Source organism: Panthera onca, chromosome A2, assembly GCF_046562875.1.
Source record: "Panthera onca isolate mPanOnc1 chromosome A2, mPanOnc1 haplotype 2, whole genome shotgun sequence".
NCBI lineage: Eukaryota > Metazoa > Chordata > Mammalia > Carnivora > Felidae > Panthera > Panthera onca.
Window position 1 is genome coordinate 125,507,036 of NC_138340.1, and position 20,954 is coordinate 125,527,989.

At 35.1% G+C, this 20,954-nt stretch overlaps 1 protein-coding gene across 1 annotated transcript in view; it reads right to left on the reverse strand.

Annotated features, from left to right (window-relative positions):
- The window catches only part of DPY19L2 (dpy-19 like 2), a 94,833-nt gene that overhangs the window by 50,971 nt on the left and 22,908 nt on the right, over positions 1-20,954 (reverse strand). Inside the window, exons 6-9 of the mRNA XM_060632869.3 lie at positions 20,801-20,894; positions 16,181-16,238; positions 14,455-14,546; positions 13,170-13,269 (exon numbers count right to left, since the gene is read on the reverse strand). Coding sequence (XP_060488852.2) covers positions 13,170-13,269; positions 14,455-14,546; positions 16,181-16,238; positions 20,801-20,894 — 344 coding nt within the window. The remainder of the gene's footprint in view (positions 1-13,169; positions 13,270-14,454; positions 14,547-16,180; positions 16,239-20,800; positions 20,895-20,954) is intronic.

The following is a 20,954-nucleotide window of genomic DNA, read 5'->3' on the forward strand; positions in this document are numbered from 1 at the left end:
TGCTTTTATCCCAGACGTAGCTGCCAATTCCAACAGAAGCAGATTCTAATAGAGGTAGTTGAAAGATCTCAATGGACTCAGTACTCAGGGCACACAAAGAACGAGATCCTCACTAAGTCCCCAAGCTTTGCTTTGGGATATAAGAGAGAAGCAGAAGTCAAGCAGCCCTCAGAAAGATGTAAGTCCACCTTTGAATCAGCTCATTCTCTCATTGTATGAGGGTGACTAAAGATTGGTAGTGCCTTTATCTGCCTAGTGGAACAAATTTCAATCTTCTCTGGAAGAAGTTAATATCAACCTAGTCCCAAAGTAACTCTGTGATTGTTCATGTACAATATCCAATACCGCATCAAAACCAACCAGATATAGGAGATATCTATTATCACTATGATAATAGAAACAGATATATAAAGAATCTACTTTATGGGTCAGTAAACTTTTTATGTAAAAAGCAGCTAGTAAATGTGTTATGCTTTGTGGGCCATGTACAGTCTCTGTTGTATATTCTTCATCTATTTTTTTTTCTTTAATAACACTTTAAAAATGTAAAAACCACTCATCTTGTAAACTACTCAAAAACATGTCTGGCATCATCAGAAATAGACTTTCTTTTTGATATGTGGAAGGAAATAACAGATAAAATTGAGACTTCCTGGGGTGTATGGGTGGCTCACTTGGTTAAGCATCTGACTTAATAGCTCAGGTCAGGATCTCATGGTTTGTGGGTTAGAGCCCCACATCAGCTCTGTGCTGACAGCACGGAGGCTGCTTGAGATTCTATCTCTCTGCTCCTCTCCCACTCGTGCGCTCTCTCTCTCTCTCTCTCTCTCTCAAAATAAATAAACTTTAAAAATTTTTCAAATTTCCAAGAGAGTTCTGAAAGCCATAATAGAAATTGAAATATATAAATTGATTACATAAATAATATGTAAATGTGTAAATAAATTTATTACATAAATATTACACAAATTTATATGTAATATAAATATTAGAATAATCAATATTAAGAAAGATGGATTTATTTATTTTTTAAACATTTTTATTTATTTTTGAGACAGGGAGAGACAGAGCATGAACAGGGGAGGGTCAGAGAGAAGGCGACACAGAATCTGAAGCACGCTCCAGGCTCTGAGCTGTCAGCACAGAGCCCGACGCGGGGCTCGAACTCATGGACCACAGGATCATGACCTGAGCCGAAGTCGGTCGCTCAACCAACTGAGCCACGCAGGTGCCCCAAGAAAGATGGATTTAAAAGCAGGTTAAATACAACCAGAGAAGTGATAAATTCGAAGGTAGGTCAGAAGAAAACATTTAGAAAAAAGAATGACAAAGGGATGAAAAATATATGAAAGAATATAATAGATACAGAACATACAGTGTAAAGGTCTAATATATTCTACTTTATATCTCAGAAAAGGATATAGGAATGAAATAAAAACTATATTTAAAGAGATTATATCGGAGAAATTCCAAACATTTACAGAAAAAATCAAGCATCGATTTATAAAGTATTACAAATCCCCAACAAGGGATAAATTAAAACAAACAAAAACTTGACCACACTTGGCATATCATGGTCAAAACTGCTCGAAACCGAAGGCAAAGAGAAAAATTCTTTAAAAATCTGGACACTGACTTTAAGACTTACTATAAAGTTGCAGTAATCAAGACAGCATGATATTGGAAAAATAACAGACAAATTAATCAATGCAATAAAATAGAAAGCCCAGAGACAGATCTATGCAATTATAGGCAACTGAAGCTTGACAAAGAAGCAAAGATAATTCAGTAGGGAAATGATAGTCTTGTCAACAAATGGGGCTGGAAGACTTGGACGTCCATGCACACACAAAAAAATGAACCTAGACCTAGACCTTACATCTCTCCAAAAAAATTAACTCAAAATGGATCTTACGGGGGGTGCCTGGGTGGCTCAGTCGGTTAAGGGTCCGACTTCGGCTCAGGTAATGATCTCGCAGTTTTTGAGTTTGAGCCCTGCATTGGGCTCTGTGCTGACAGCTCAGAGCCTGGATCCTGCTTCAGATTCTGCGTCTCCCTCTCTCTGCCCCTCCCCTGCTCACACTCTGTCTCTCTCTGTCTCACAATAAATAAACAAAAAAAAAAAAAAATGGATCTTAGGCCTAAATTTAAAACGCAGACTATAAAACATCCCAAAGATAACATAAGGAGAAAATCTAGGTGACTTTATTTGAGAATGAGTTTTTAGATATAAAACCAAAAGCATGACCCATGAAAAAAATTCATAAATTGAACATTCTTAAAATTAAAAACCTCAGTTCTGCAAAGACACCATTAAGAAAATTAAAAAACAAGGAAGAGACTGTGACAAAATCTTTGCAAAACCCATGTTGATAAAGGTCTGGTATGCAAAATATATTTAGAACTCTTAAAATTCAGAAATAAGAAAACCCAATTTATTTTTTTTTAATTTTTTTTTAATGTTTATCTATTTTTGAGAGAGACACAGAATCCAAAGCAGACTCCAGGCTCTGAGCTGTCAGCACAGAGCCCAATATGGGGCTCGAACTCAAGGGACCATGAGATCATGATCTGACTTGAAGTCAGGACACTCAACTGACTGAGCCACCCAGGCACCCCAGAGAACAACCCAGTTTAAAAATGGGCAAAAGATCCAAACAATTACCTTATCAAATAATATATACAGATAGCAAATAAGCACATATAAAAATGGTAACTGTAAATTAAAGCAATAAGGACATACTGCTACGCACCTATAAGAATGGCTGAAATCCAAAAACCTGATAAAACTGGCAATTTCTTACAAAACTAAACATAGTCTTACAATACAATCCACCAATCACACTCCTGAGTATGTACCCAATTGTGTTACATTCTTATATGCATACAAAATTCACACAAATGTTTCTAGAATCACCCAAGACTGGAAGCAACCACAATGTCCTTCAAAAGGTGAATGGATAAACAAACTGTGTAAATCTGTACAATGAAATATCATTCAGCAGTATTAAAAAATGAGCTATCCAGTCATGAAAAGACATGGAGAAACTTAAATGCATATTGCTAAGTGAAAGAAGCTAGGGTGAAAAGGTAACGTGCTCTATGATTCCAACTACTTGACATTTTATTTTCGTTATACTTTATTCAATTAAAGATTGCAGAACTCTACTGCAAAGTACAGTATTACCATTGCTTATATTTTAGAGGATGGTATTCACAGTCATTATTATGACTGAGCCCAGGAATTCTTTAGTTTGGGCCTTTGAACAGAAAAGTCCCATGCAATTTAACACTCAGTAGTAAAGAGGTTAAGAGTTCATTGTATGTACAATTTCAAAAAAATTTGTAAACACAGAAACAATGAGTAATTCATTCAAGAGTGCCAAGGAGATGTTTGTGTTAAACAAAGCTGAAGATGGTAATACTTTCAAGTACTAAACAATTTACCTGAATACAGTTTTCCAGTGCTTTGTCATACCTTAGCTACTTAGAGCTTCAAATATGTTTGTTTGTTTTTTTTAGAGAAAATCCTATAAATTTAAATCCTATCAATGGATACTAGAGTACCAATGCTATCTCCACCCTAAAAGGTACTTACTTGGTGGTGTGGAAAAAAAGGCAAGGATACAAATAGCTCAGCAAACCTCTTTTCAACACATTATCAAGTGCCTCATAAAACAGAAGGCGACCATCAAAACTCACAGTTCAAGAATGCATAAACTATTACAAGTTTATTCTATAAATCAACTATCGAGAACTTGGGAGTTTGAGGCTAATATCTTCCTGTCAAAGCTTTTGTCATTTCTTGTTCTCTCAGCCTAAATACCTTACTACCCACCTCCTCCCCCAGAAGAGATAAGACAGGTGGAATGTAGTTCCAAGCAATATACCAGGTAATGGATAATCAGAACCTAACTAGACTTAAGAATTTTACCCTTTTTATTATGGTTAGAATCTCTACTAAGGAACCCCCTATTTTTTCCAGATTTATTAAGATGTAACTAACTCACAACATTATGTAAGTTTAAGGTGTATAACATGTTGATTTGACACACCTATATATTATAACAGGATTAGCACTTCAGTGTTAGCTAATATCTCCCTCCATTATGTCACCAAATTCCCATTTCATTTTTGTAGTAAGAACATTTAAGATCTACTCTCCTGGCAACTTTCAAGTATATAAAACAATATTGTTAATTGTAATCACTCTACTGTGTATTAGATCTCCCAAATTCATTCATCTTCCAATTGCAAGTTTGTGTTCTTTGAACAATATCTCCCTATCTCCCACCCCCACATACTGGTAACCACCATTCAACTCTACTAGCTTGGCTGTTTTTGTTTCCACATATAAATGGTATCATACAGTATTTGTTGTTCTCTGCCTGACATATCTCACTTAGCACAAGGCCCTCAAGGTCCATCTATGTTGGCACAAATGCAGGATTTTCTTCTTTCTCATAGCAGAATATTCCACTGTGTGTGTGTGTGTGTGTATCCCATCTTCTTTATCCATTCATGTGTTGAAAGTCACTTAGGTTGTTTCCACATCTTGGCTATTGTGAATAATGCTGTAACAAACATGGAAATTTAAATATCTCTTGGATAATCTCTTTTCATTTCCTTTGGATATACACCTAGAAATGGAATTGCTGGATCATATAATAGCTCTATTTTTAATTACATGGAGAGCCTCCAAACTCTTCCATAGTGGTTGCACCAATTTAAATTCACACCAACAGAGCATAAGCATTCACTCCGTTTCTACTACATCCTCTCCAACACTAATTATCTCTTATCTTTTTATGTTAATCTCTTGTCAGATGTATAGACAAGTAACATTGCATCAAACTAAAAAGCTTCTGCACAGCAAAGGAAACAATCAACAAAGTAAAAAGGCAATCTATAGAATGGGAGAAAATATTTGCAGACCATATATCTGATAAAAGGTTAATATCCAAAATACTTATTACTAAACAAAACCTCCTAATACTCTAGGGAAAAACTAATAATGCTATTAAAAAATGGGCAAAGGCTTGAACAGGTATTTACCCAAAGATATGCAAATGGATAATATATATACAAAAAAATGCTCAATGTCACTAATTATCAGTGAAATACAAATCAAAACCACAATGATATGTTATCTCACACCCATTAGGATGGTTATTATCAACAACCAGGCAACAAGTATTAACGAGGATATGGAAAAAAGGGAACTCTTTCACACAGTTCACACAGTTGATACATATGCAAAATTATATGGCTGCTATGGAAAACAGTATGAAGGTTCCTCAAAAAATAAAAAATAGAATTATCATATAATCCAGCAATCACACTTCTAGGTATTTATCTTAAAGAATTGAAAACAGGGAGGAGCCAAGATGGCAGAACAGCACAGAAGTTTTTTGTGTGTCTCGCATCCATGAGACACAGCCAGAACAACACTAAACCATCCTACACACGTAGAAAACTGACTGGAGGATTAACACAACAATCTGCACAACCTGAACCACAGAATTCAGCAGGTAAATGGCGTAGAGAAGTGAACTTAGGGAGCAAGAAGGTGCAGGAAGGAGGGTGCTTTTGTGAGCAGAGAGAGGATGGAGACTGGGGCAGGAGAGTGGGGGGCGGGGAAGTATATGGGAAAAGCACCCTTCCCCAAAAGCAGCTGGAGAGAAAGTGGAAAATTGGAAATAGCCGCAGGGACTAAACTAAAAAGAGAGAAAGGAGAAAGGAGAAGGTTTAAATTCCATTAAGACTGTAAACAAGGGGAGTGCAAAGTCTGCAACTCCACAGCTCAATACCAGCGGTGCTCTGGTAGGAAGGGCAAATCCCCAGGAACTGAGTGGGGTCCGGGAGGTTCCCAGGCCACACGGAGAAAAGCGGTTCCACTGTTGGAAGGACATTTGGTGGAGACTGTTGAAGCCACCTGGTCCCAGCAGACCCCAGAAAACCACATTTGCTGGTGCTGGAACAAAGTCATTAAGGGTGAAGCCTGGTGCCAGATGTGTGGTGTGATTTTCCATAATCCCTGAAACGCTGCTGCTACACTATCTCGTGAACTTTTTCTGGGGCGGGCTGGCACCTGGCCGCAGCCTCAGGGCATTGGCAGCAGCAGGGTCCCGCAAGCGTTCCTGGGTGCAGCTGGCATTCAGCCATTGCGCGGTGAGACCCTCTTGCAAAGGGTTGGAGACTTCAACACCCCACTCACAGCAGTGGGCAGATCATCTAATCAAAAAAGGAAACAATGGTTTTGAATGACACACTGGACCAGGTGGACTTAACAGATATATTCAGAACATTCCATCCTAAAGCAACAGAATATACATTCTTCTACAGTGCCATGGCATGTTCTCCAGAATAGACCATATACTGGGACACAGATCAGCCCTAAGTAAGTACAAAAAGATTGAGATCATACCGTGCATATTTTCAGACCACAATGCTATGAAACTCGAAATCAACCACAAGAAAAAAATTTGGAAAGGTAACAAATACTTGGAGACTGAAGAACATCCTACTAAAGAATGAATGGGCTAACCAAGAAGTTAAAGACGAAATTAAAAAGTATATGGAAGTGAATGAAAATGATAACACTACAACCCAAAACCTCTGGCATGTGGCAAAGGCAGTCATAAGAGGAAAGTATATAGCAATCCAGGCCTTCCTAAAGAAGGAAGAAAGATCTCAGATACACAACCTAACCTTATGCCTTAAGGAGCTCAAAAAAGAACAGCAACTAAGACCCAAAACCAGCAGAAGACAGGAAATAATAAAGATTAGAGCAGAAATTAATGCTATCAAAACCAAGAAAACAGTAGAACGGATTAATGAAACTAGAAGCTGGTTCTTTGAAAGAATTAACAAAATTGACAAACCACTAGCCAGTTTGATCAAAAAGAAAAAGGACCCAAATAAATAAAATCAAGAAAGAAAGTGGACAGATCACAACCAACACAACAGAAATAAACACAATAATAAGAGAATATTATGAGCAATTATAGGTCAATAAAATGGGCAATCTGGAAGAAATGGACAAATTCCTAGAAACATATACACTACCAAAACTGAAACAGGAAGAAATAGAAAATTTGAACAGACCCGTAACCAGTAAGGAAATCAAATTAGCAATCAAAAATCTCCCAAAAAACAAGAGTCCAGGGCCAGATGGCTTTCTAGGGGAATTCTATCTACCAAACATTTAAGGAAGAGTTAACACCTATTCTCTTGAAGCTGTTCCAACAAATAGAAATGGAAGGAAAACTTCCAAACTCTTTCTATGAAGCCAGCATTACCTTGATTACAAAACCAGACAGAGACCACACTAAAAAGGAGAACTATAGACCAATTTCCCTGATGAACATGGATGCAAAAATCCTCAATAATATATTAGCCAACCAGATCCAACAATACATTAAAAAAATTATTCACCATGACTAAGTGGGATTTATACCTGGGATGCAGGGCTGGTTCAATATCTGCAAAACAATTAATGTGATTCATCACATCAATAAAAGAAAGGACAAGAACCATATGATCCTCTCAATAAATGCAGAGAAAGCACTGGACAAAATACAGCATCCTTTCTTGATAAAAACCCTCAAGAAAGTAGGGACAGAAGGATAAGGTCAGGAACAAGATAGGGATGTCTACTCTTGCCACTGTTATTCAACATAGTATTGGAAGTCTTAGCCTCTGCAATCAGACAACACAAAGAAATAAAAGGCATCCAAATCAGCCACGAGGAGGTCAAACTTTCACTCTTTGCAGATGACATGATACTCTATATGGAAAACCCAAAAGATTCCACCAAAAAACTGCTAGGACTGATTCATGAATTCAGCAAAGTTGCAGGATATAAAATCAACGCACAGAAATCGGTTGCATTCCTATACACCAATAATGAAGTGAGAGAAAGAGAAATCAAGGAATCGATCCCATTTACAGTTGCACCAAAACCCATAAAATACCTAGGAATAAATCTAACCAAGGAGATAAAAAAATCTATACATTGAAAACTACAGAAAGCTTATGAAAGAAATTGAAGAAGACACCAAAAAATGGAAAAAGATTCCATGCTCCTGGATAGGAAGAACAAATATTGTTAAAATGTCGATACTATCCAAAGCAATCTACATATTCGATGCAATCCCTATCAAAATAATACCAGCATTCTTCACAGAGCTAGAACAAATAATCCTAAAATTTGTATGAAACCAGAAAAGACCCCGAATAGCCAAAGCAATCTTGAAAAAGAAAACCAAAGCAGGAGGCATCATAATCTCAGACTTCAAGCTATACTACAAAACTGTAATCATCAAGACAGTATGTTACTGGCATAAGAACAGACACTCAGATCAATGGAATAGAATAGAGAACCCAGAAATGGACCCACAAACATATGGCCAACTAATTTTTGACAAAGCAGAAAAGAATATCCAAGACAGTCTCTTCAGCAAGTGGTGCTGGGAAAACTGGACAGCGACATGCAGAAGAATGAACCTGGACTACTTTCTTACACCATACACAAAAATAAACTCAAAATGGATGAAAGACCTAAATATAAGACAGGAAGCCATCAAAATCCTTGAGGAGAAAGCAGGCAAAAACCTTTTTGATCTTGCCCGCAGCAACTTCTTACTCAACACGTCTCCGGAGGCAAGGGAAACAAAAGCAAAAATGAACTACTGGGACGTCATCAAAATAAAAAGCTTCTGCATAGCAAAGGAAACAATCAGCAAAACTAAAAGGCAACCGACAGAATGGGAGAAGATATTTGCAAATGACATATCAGATAAAGGGTTAGTATCCAAAATCTATAAAGAACTTACCAAACTCAACACCCCAAAAAACAAAAAATCCAGTGAAGAAATGGGCAAAAGACATGAACAGACACTTCTCCAAAGAAGACATCCAGATGGCCAACTGACACATGAAAAAATGCTCAACATCACTCATCATCCGGGAAATACAAATCAAAACCACAAGGAGGTACCACCTTACACTTGTCAGAATGGTTAATATGAACAACTCAGGCAACAACAGATGTTGGCAGAGAAAGAGGATCTCTTTTGCATTGTTGGTGGGAATGCAAGCTGGTGCAGCCATTCTGGAAAACAGTATGGAGGTTCTTCAAAAAACTAAAAATAGAACTACCTTACGACCCAGCAATTGAACTACTAGGCATTTATCCCAGGGATACAGGGGTGCTGTTTCAAAGGGGCACATGCACCCCTATGTGTATAGCAGCACTGTCAACAATAGCCAAAGTATGGAAAGAGCCCAAATGTCCATCGATGGATGAATGGATAAAGAAGGTGTGGTATATATATATATATATATACAATGAAGTATTACTCGGCAATGAAAAAGAATGAAATCTTGCCATTTGCAACTACGTGGATGGAACTGGAGGGTATTATGCTAAGTGAAATTAGAGAAAGAAAAAAATCATATGACTTCGCTCATATAGGACTTTAAGAGACAAAACAGATGAACATAAGGGAAGGGAAACAAAAGTAGTATAAAAACAGGGAGGGGGACAAAACAGAAGAGACTCATAAATATGGAGAACAAACTGAGGGTTTCTGGAGGGGGTGTGGGAGGGGAGATAGGCTAAATGGGTAAGGGGTGCTAAGGAATCTACTCCTGAAATCATTGTTGCACTATATGCTAATTTGGATGCAAATTAAAAAAAAAAATAAAAAATAAAACAAGATAAAAACAAAAACAAACAAAAAAGTATTGAAAACAGAATCTTGAAGAGATACGAGCACTCCCGTGCTCACTGTAGCACTATTCATAATATCCTAAATGTGGAAATAACCTAAATGACAATCAATGGATAAATGGATTAAAAATGTGTCATACACATACAATGGAATATCATAAGTCTTAAAAAAGATGTAAATCCTGTAATATGGCACAATATGAATGAGGATAATTCATAATTTCATTATGCTAAGTGAAATAAGCTAGTCATAGAAGGTCAAATACTGCATGATTCCACTTATATGAGGTATTTAGAATAGACAGACCCATGGAAGCAAAGAATAGAATAGTGATAGCCAGGGGCTGGGGGGGGGGGGGGGGGGGGGGGGAAGAAATGGAATGTTGCTAATCAATGCATATAAAGTTTCAGTTATGACATATCAATAAACTCTAGAGATCTGTACAACACTGAGCCTATAGATAACAATACTGTATTCTATCTACACTTAACAAATTTGTGAGGATGGGATATCTTATGTTAAGTGTTCTTACCACACACAGATGCACTTAAAATTTTTTAAGACACAGGGGTGCCTGGGTGGCTCAGTCAGTTAAGCGTCTGACTTCGGCTCAGGTCATGATCTCATGGCATGTGAGTTCTGTGATGAAACCTCAGAGCTTGGAGCCTGCTTTGGATTCTGTGTCTCCCTCTCCCTCTTCCTCTCCCCTACTTGTGCTCTTTCTCTGTCTCTCTCTCAAAACTAAACATTAAAAAATTTAAAAAAATAATTTGAAGGCACATTACATAAAAATAAAAGGAATATTATGCTAAGTGAAATAAGTCATACAGAGAAAGACAGAAACCATATGTTTTCACTCTTATGTGGATCCTGAGAAACTTAACAGAAGTCCAGGGGGGAGGGGAAGGAAAAAAAAAGGTTATAGAGGGAGAGAGCCAAAGCATAAGAGACTCTTAAAAACTGAGAACAAACTGAGGGTAGATGGGGGGTGGAAGGGAGGGGAGGGTGGGTAATGGGTATTGAGGAGGGCACCTTTTGGGATGAGAACTGGGTGTTGTATGGAAACCAATTTGACAACAAATTTGATATTAAAAAAAATAACAACTAAAAGGAATATTTAACAACTGTGCATATCATAATATTACATCAACACATTTAAAGAATAGATATTGATCGACTGTTAAAGTAGAAGATTTTAACACATTCCCCCTCTAGTAACTGAAATAAGCAAATAAAAATAGATAACAAAAAAAATTGAATAGCATAATTAAGAAACTTTGCCCAATTAACATATGTAGAGCTATATACCTAACAAATATAAAATACTCAATCTTTTAAAATGCATCAAAAATAGAAAATACCTGGGAATAAATCTAATGAAAGATCTGTAAGGTCTCTAAAAATCTATGTAACATTATTAAGGAAAATTAAACAAGAACTAGTTAAATGGATATATATCATGTTTTGTGGTCAGAAAACACAAGATTTTAAAGATCTTTTTTTTTTTTTTTTTTTTTTTACTGAAATGAAACTTCTTCAAAATGAAAAGGAAAGGAATAGGTATGGAACCTCCTGAAATTTCATCTAAATATGGGGGAGAAATAAGTCTAGAATGAAGGTTTTAAGAGGCAGTAGGAGAAAAAATGCAGTTGCTTTCTGCCGGTCTCCTTTTGAGTCCAGCTCATTTAATATGATACAGTGGTTAAAAGGAAGTTCATAAATTCACCTTGTGAGGAAAATTAATCTTGACACTAATTATGAAAAATGTGTCATATAGGTACTTATATAGAAAAGCAATTAGATAATAGAGTACACTCAATTAATTATAGTTTCACAAAAGGTACAGAAATGTTCTTCAAATGCATATTTCTTTTATTAGTGCTGCATGAAAGCTGAAGGCGTTTTAGCAAGGAAGTAAGATAATATAGCCAAGTGTGCAGCCTTCAACAGAGAAGAGTTCAAAGGCCTTAGACATGCAACAAAAATAAACTGGAAAATGCTGGAGCTTTGCAGTTGGATAGACTTGATTTGAATTTAATCTTTGAGCCTCTCTTTATCTATAATACCCATCTGACTGGACTCCTTGAGGATTAAATGATCAACTGTGAAACTGAAATCTGGCATATGTTAGTCTCCCTTTCTTTCCTCTCAGAGACCAGTATCATTAGGATACACAAGTCTGGACCACACTTATTAAGTATCACAAATAAGCTGTGGCTAAGAGAAACACTGAAGGGGAGAAAATTCTGCTCAGTTGCTGAAATGTTGCTGTTTGAATTTCTGGTTGAAAAGAGAGCCCTCTCATTAGATACAAGCAACAGAGTCGACATTCTGTTGTGAAAATGTAGACAACGGGCTTCTTTTCTTGCCCCCAGACGAAGGTTTCATCATGATTCTGCAGACACTGGCCTTAAAGTGAGTAGGTATCAACACACTGTACACTTTAAACTTATGAATTATTGCTCATCAGTTGCATCTCAATAATGAAAGAAAAAAGAAAAGAAAGAAAGAAAAGCCTAACACATCTTTTGATTGGATCAAAAATCATTAAAGCGATATCAAAATTACCCAAACAGCTACTTAAGCAGTCTCAACAGCACCAGTGGATTAATACATGTGCTTGTGAGGAAGTGAGGCACATTAGAAATCTATGCTGGCACGTGCACATAATGGAAACCAGACTCTCTGTGTTACAACCTGGAAGGGCCAACTCTAAGGAAGTAAAGCACAGAGAATACTTTAAACACGTAGCACCAATTAAGCTGAGATTATCATTTCATTCCTTGTAGATAATGGGCAGCACCAGTCTTCTTGGTACAATTTCTTATCGGCAATAGAGAACATTATTATTATCAGTGCTAGTTAGTTAGGTAGAAAGGAGCTCTGATGGAAAATTTGGGTATCATGAAATTTCATCAAAATTGACCTTTTACTCTCTGCTTTTCCAGCTCAGTTTCTTGCCGTTAGTTACTTAATGGCAGGATATGGCCTCAAATTCATTCAAATAATACCACGATTGAAGCTCTGAGAAGCGCTGTCCAGTATGATTCTGCTCTTCAGACAAAACAGCCAACGGTAAACTAGATTAGAAGCAGATACCCCCTACCATGAAGAATAGGATTGGCCCTTACCATGTTGGGTAGCTTGGCATCCAAAATGATTCCTAAGATAAAAGGAAAATCTACAGGCAAATTTATAGAGATCATCTCAAAAATAAACAAGAAAAATTGTGACTTAAGTAGGAAAAGGTCTTTTGCGTGTTGATCATTAATATCTGCCTAACTAAACCAATACATTAAAAGAAGGTAGAACTATAGTTATTCCATATTTTAAAAAACTATTAGAGCAGTAACATCATGACATTTTAAAACTTCTATAAAAGCAACCAAGTACATCTTGCATTCAACTTAAATTAGTTTGAAATCATCTTACCTGAGTAAAAAGTATAAACTGAGCAAACTGCCAGGGAAGCATAAAAGCAACATTGGAAAGACAGAGTGCAATAAAATGCCTTCTACTATTGTTCGAGGTCCTTAATAGAGAGAATTAATACCAGTAAGTTTTACCATTAAAGTTAAGCCTATCACTAAACAGAAAAGCTAACTGCAAAATGATGAAATCTAATGACTCCTTACCTTTGATCTAAGGCAACAAAATATAGTTAAATTTAAAAACTCATTAAAAAGAACTTAAAATACCTGTTATAAAAATGCTTAGTACAAAACAATCTAAATTAGCAGTTTAAATACTGTATCTAGTTTACCAGTAAATAAAATACTTTAAACATAAAAGTTTATTTTCCTTTCACTGTGCATGACATAAGAAATTTAATACTCCAGCAATGTGGTCAGAAAATAGAACATGAACTGACCCTGCATAGCTCAAGATACTTAGCCTATAGTAGCAGCAACAGTTTTATATACCACCATTTTTATATTTCAAAAAGCAATGGAGGAAAAGTGTACAAGCTGGTGAAGTAATAAATTAACAATGAGAAAAATTTAAAGAAAAAAATTAAAATGATGACTTAAAGAGAATTCTGGAATGCAGTTATAAACTACTGCACACTGAAGTTTTAAACTGTCCAGTCTGCAATTATGAAATATCAGTAACCAACACCTTTTACCATAGATAGTGTTAATATCTTTTAGAATATGAAAAAGAAACGTACAACATTTTGTGTAAATCATAAAATTGTAGCCGTTCTTTTTTATAAAAGGTATACTGGATTTTGATAAATCCTTACACTATGTTATATAAATTTTCAAAAGCAAAACTTTAAATGTTCCTATTGTTTTGTTATATTATCACAAAATATATTCACTAAGTACTCAGTTATATTTACCAAACAAAAATGACTCTTGGCTAAAGTACAGAGTATATAATACATGCACTCACGGGTATAATCCTAAATGTTGTAGTTAACACATTTCATTCCAGGAAACCCCTGACTGGTCAGACTAAAATCACTTCAAAAATATAAAAAGAAACCATCTCTCTAGGAATTTAGATTACCAAAAATCTGTAGTCTAGACTCAAGTGGAAAGCAATTATTTGCGTAATTTTAGATTATTTTCTCAACTAGATACTCAATTTAATTTTAAAGTAACTATAAATAAAAGGAAAACTAAATTTGACAATTATAACTTAATAAGTTGAAGCATATTTTAAGAAAGCTTACATAATTTATTTAGATTTGTTTATAGACAAAAATTACCTGAGAATCAAAGTTAAAATGCACATCTGAAGTACAAGAAATGGATATGAGAAACTTTCCCGGAGAGGTGGTGTCCACATTACACGAGTAGCCTGAAATCAAAAAAATGCTTACTTTGCTTTATGTTCCATTACAGTAAACATTAGTAATCTAAAAATCATGGGTAGACTGGTTTTAATACTTTTAATACCAGACTCATTGATTTCTGAATAGCTGGGATAGCTTCTCAGTTTTTGGAGCTCGCTTAATGGGCATACAGGCATTAGGTAGAGAGCCATTGACTAGCAAGTCCAGAAGCAAGTGAAAGATGTATCATGCCAAATATAAGAAAACCTGAAGGACAAACAAGATGACAGGCATAGGAGTGGTGAGGATTCTGGGACTGACAACCAGATCCACATTCTAGCTCTGCACTAATGATCCTGGCATCCCAGGGCTGTGGCCCAGAAAAATATTTAACCAAATGTCACCAAGGGCATGCACAAGCACCAAGAGAGTTTACACATAACAAGTTTAATGAGTACAGACACACAGTACAAATAATTAAGATGGTCTCTGAATTGGTGAAATATACCTTTAAAAGAGTTAACTGCAAATTTCTAAAAACAACTGGAAGTATTTGTAAATCACTAATGTGATGCATAAATGAAAGTATTAACATTTTGTACAGGCTTTAAAACTAATCATTTCTAAGACATGAGTGAGAATATTATAAAAGTTCTATGTCAAGAATTCTAAAATTCTAGAGAAAATCATAACTCTTATAAACTCTTATTACTCCTATTCTAAGAAACCAAAACTATAAACTTTGGAAGATTAATTATGGTATGTTTAAGAAAGTTTGGCATACTCAAAGAAAAGTTCTTGCCTTTATACTAACACCTGGTGAATGACAATGTATTCGTTTAAGTTTATACATTAAAGATATTTATGTATAGTTTTTATGATTCCCTTGTCTAACTAGTTTTCTAAAATTCACCAAGTGTCCGCCTTTCCCAGTAGTAACAGAAACTTCAACCCTATGTAACCCATGCCAAAACATATTACATATTTTGCTTCCAAAAGCTAGCAGTCATATTCTCTCACTTTTCACTGCCACATCCTCAGCATCGAACAGAATCTGGCATAGGTCATGTACTCAGTATTTTGTTGAATGAATCTATCATACTCTAAGTTTCTATGAGCTCTTTGTAGGTAGACTATACCCCATTGGACTGAGTTAGTAAATTTCTATTTTGAATTCAGCATTTTGTGTAACTTAAAAACGCAGCCTGATGTAATAACAGAAACAAGGTATTAGAGCAAGACAGATGGAGAATGGGAAACCCAGCTTCACCAGGTACTGAATGTGAAATCTTGCATAAGTAACAACCAGCCTAAATTACAATTTCACATCTTCTACCGTGAGGAGAACAGCTACCTTCCAAAAAAGTGTGGTATGAGTAAATGAGATATTTATCAAGTGCCTGAACTCAATAAGTACAGTATTTGCTTTTTCTACAAAATGTAGGTATACTAAAAACCAAGCAAGATACTTCACATCATGAATTCTAATTATGTAAAAATGTGGATTAACATGATTAATATATAAACTTACAACATAAGGTTCTTTAAAATATTGCGAAGTCCTAAGTAACATGCAATTATATATTGTTTTGATGAATGTATTTCCTTGTTCCTATACAGCCCCTTCTATTTCTTAAAAATTATTTTCTAGAAAACAAACCTCTCCATGGTTGAAAAAGTAGCATAATACCGTAATTAGACCTCCAAGTTGAGTCCCGCTGTTAAAAAAAGAGTATACATTCATAATTCATGCAAAATATAGTTTCTCACAAAATTATCTCTTACAATTTAAAGTCATATTTAAGACACCACAGTACTGAACCATATAAAATGATAGTAACAATTTCAAAAGTACCCATGTAGTTAATATTTTAATCTTGAATGTACAAGCATACAAAGTATACATATAAAGAAATCAGAATTTTATAATTTATTGTATTTAAAATATTTTCTAAACAAAATACATGTGAACATAAAAGTTTTTTACAGGCCAGCATTTCAAAGCCTATACTGCATTCTTTGAATTTTCTCAATGGAGGCCAGGTTTTGTTTTTGAAATTGGATTTCAGTGATTGGGAGATGAAGACAAGAGCCCAAAAGTTTCACTTAGCAGTAACTCTGAACTATCTAAACTACTACAAACATTCTTTTGTTAAGTCCCAAAGAAACAGCAATGCAAAATGCAAAACTTAGATCCCAGATGGCTGATAATCATCAAAGATTACGAACTGTTTCTTAAAGTTGCCTTTTCTTTGTACATTGTCATCACTGTATCCACGGCTTCACACTTGGAAGACAATATCACATGAATGACTGAAGAACTAACGAAATGAGCTCAAAACAACAAGCAGAGGAAAGCTAATAGGAAGTGATAAACCATCAACAGATTTTCATGAAAGAAAATTCAAAGAATACCTTTGAAAAGAAAGAAATTGAGAGGAGGAACCTGTGAGAGGCAGAAGACTGTAGCATACAGAAAGTAGGACCATGTGGATATAAATGTGAGCAAGATTCAACAACATAAACGGCGATAACAGTGACTGCTATGGAGGGGAAATAGTAGCACTAAACTACGATAATAATTGTAAGATATGAGGGGCTGCTTTGAAGCAAAGTGTCCTCAAATTCCTTGTATTGTAAGAAGGGGAAATATCTCAATTAATTTTATACTTGATAAAGTCAGATAAGCATGTTAATGTTTTATTATTAACCACCAAAAGAACAGAAATGGAATAGCTACATTCCAAGTTGCTGCCAACGGCGAGGGTAGCCAGGGTAAGAAATATAAATTTACCCCCGCTTCCTATTTCTTTGTTTCTCATATGCCATTGTTTCTGCTCTCGTCACAATATTGGTGACACTATATATACATATATATATATACATGTATATATATATATGTATATGTGTATATATATGTATATATATGTATATATATGTATATAATCATGTATATATATATACACATATACATACATATATATACATATATATATACATACACTGTATGTCAGCTAACTTATAATTTATTGTCAAGTTAGCTGACATACAGTGTATATACAGTGTGCTCTTGATTTTGGGGGTAAACACTTTTATAGCCAACATATGTTTTATCTATATATCCTTTTTTTTAAAGACTGGAGCCGAATAATGTATTTGATATTCCTGAACTGTGTAAACAATTCAGAGAAGACTATAACCTCTTGGGTAGTTCTCCCAGGGAAAAATATTAACTTTGAAAAATTTTAGTCTTGTATAACATCTTCCATATAAAAAAAGAATAATATGGATAATTTCAAAAATAGAACATTTTAAAGCTGCCAACATAATCTAAAAGTAATTCTTTTCCATCAAAATATTGATGAGCTTATATTTTCCTAAAAAACATATATTAAAACGTACATAAAATTTTCTAGTTTCTAGAACAATTATAAAGTGAACATCCTTTCAACCACTATATATCATTGAAACAGAAAACTGATCACGCCTTGGGTCCCCACCTGACACCCCTTCAAAAGCCACTATCCTGATTTTTGTGAGTATTAATATAACCACATCTATACACATACTATGATTTACTTTAATCTGTTTTTAAACTGTATTCAAATGGAAGTATGCAGCCTTTCTTTAATTCTGTGCTTGCCTTCATTCATTCAACATTCTATTTGTAAGAATTGTCCATGTTGACGTGTATAGCTACAGCTCATTAATTTTCAATGTTGTGTAGTAGTTCACTATTAATAAACTGTAATGGGTACATTTCTCTGTTCATAGATAGAGTTGTTTTCAGCTTGCAGCTCTTACAAACAACACTGCTGGTGTCACATGCAATACATACTTTCTGGTGTACACATGTAAAAGTTTCTTAGGTGTATATATATATATATATATATATATATATATGTATGTATATGTATGTATAATTGGCACACAATTATGTTAGTTTCAGGTATACAACATGATTCAACATCTCTATACATTATGATATACTCACAGATGTAGCTATCATCTGTCACCATACAACACTATTACAATACCATTAACTATATTCCCAATGCTGTGCCTTTTCTCCCTGTGACTTACTCATTCCATAACTGGAAGCCTGTATCTCCCATTCTCCTTTATCTATTTTGCTCATTCCCCATTCCCCTCCTCAGTGGCAAACACCAAGTTTGTTCCCTGTATTTAAAGGTGTATATACTTTAAATTGGAATTGCAGAGTTAGAAAGTGTCTACACTTTCAACTTTACTAAATTAATGCACACTGTTTTTCCAAAATAGTTGTACTAATTTGTATGTCCACTTGCCACAGAAAAAAGTTCCTTTTGCCAATCTAGTAGATGTGAAATATCCTTGTGGATAAAATCTGTATTTTTCTGATAAGTAATTATGGTAGTCAACTTTACATACGTTTATTGGCAATTTGGAATTCTTCTCATATATGTCTGATCATAAATACTCTGTGCACTTTTCTATTGGGTTGTCTGTCTTCTTAGTCTTGTCTACTCTCTAGAATATAAATTCTAAAAGGACAGAGGTTGTTTTGTATTCCTGGCACCTGGAGTGCCACGTGATTGCAAAGTCTGGATACAATGTTGGTTATATGCTTTGTAATGTCTTTTCCCAGTTTGTGGATTATCTTTTCATTCTATAATGCCTTGAGGAATTTAATTCTTCCCATCAAATTTATTAGTTTTCTTCTTCATGGCTAAACTTTTGTTCCTTGTTTAAAGAAATCTTTTCTTATCCCAAGTTACTGATATTCATTCTAAGCATTTTATATTTTTTTCTTTCATATTTGAGTTTTTACTCTAACTAGGATTTAATTTTTGTACAGTTTCAACTTCTCTTTGTTCCTTATGATCTTCCAGTGATTCCAGGACCATGTGTTGAGAAGCTGGTCCTTACCTACTGATGGACAATATCCACTCTTAGCATACATCAAGTGTCTTTAAATGGGCCAAGTGTTTCTGAGACCTGCTTTACTCCACTGATCTACCTGCCTACCCCCATACCACAATCACATTACCTTATTTACATCAGATTTATAATACAGAAATGATTACTAAAGCAAGTCCTCCTATCTTCTTCAAGAATGTCTCCACTATTTTAGGTCTTTTGCATTTCTTTAGGTCTTTGCATTTTTAACTTTATTTTTTTTAAGGTTTATTCATTTTTGAGAGACAGAGACAGAACATTAGCAGGGGTGGGGCAGAGAGAGAGGGAGACACAGAATCCAAAGCAGGCTCCAGGTTCCCAGCTGTCAGCACAGAGCCCGACACAGAGCTAGAACTCACGAATCGTGAGATAATGATCTGAGCTGAAGTCAGACACCCAACTGACTGAGACACCCAGGTGCCCCTAGGTTTTCAACTTTAAATTCAAGAATAACATTATAAAGAAAGGTGCTGATCAGTTAGGAATATATTTTGCTGTAAGAAATAAAACCTAACAAAAGTGGCTGATATCATTCAATTAAAAAAATGAAAAATAAGTGTCTGCTGGCATTGGTTCACCAGCACAAGGATGTTAGAGCACACTTAGGTGCTATATTTGTGGCCTTTCCCTCTTGGTCACAAGATGAGTGCAGCAACTCTAAGCATCACCCTAAAGTTTAAAAGCAGAAGACAGAGAAAAGACAGCTGAAATCTATCCTTTTGTCAGAAAGACAAATGCTTTCCTAAGTATAAACAAGACTGATTTCATCATATTTTTCGATGAAAAAACTAACTCATATGGCCATCCCAAGAAGCAATGGAGAGTGGGAAGCAGATTACATGATTATCATAATTAACTTCAACCTATCACCTGAGACTGGACACACTGCTACCCTAAACCAAATTGTGGTACCATTAACAAGAAACATAGGCTATCAAATATAAGTGTCTGCCATAGTGATATATGTTTTCTTTTATACTTTCTTAATTTCACATGTACAGACATTAAAATTAGAAATAATCAGTCACTAATGCCAACCAAAGATTCCTCTAATGTTATAATAATTTTACATATGGCCTGGTGGTATTCTCACTAAAGGCTTTGTTAAGGAATCTTAGTCTTAAAAAAAAACAAAAACAAAACCCAGAAGGATTAAAAGAGAGGCCTTTAAGTGACAGCTTTAGTTTCTGGTTGCATGATATTAACTAAGTTTCTGAAAAAAATAAATGTATAAAATTTCATACTATTAATCAATTAATCTCATAATTATCCTTTTCATTTAATCAGAAAATGTCAGCCAGTCTTTATAGGTCCACTGAAAGATCTAACACAGTAATCTTACCTCAGGTATGCACCATATATGAAGAACAATCCCATCATTACTCCATTTAAAATAAAAATCACAGCAACATAAAAGCAAGCAGCGTCTCCCAATCCTTTAAAAAAGACACAGATTATTAGTACTTCATGAATAAATGACTATAAGGCAATTGGGC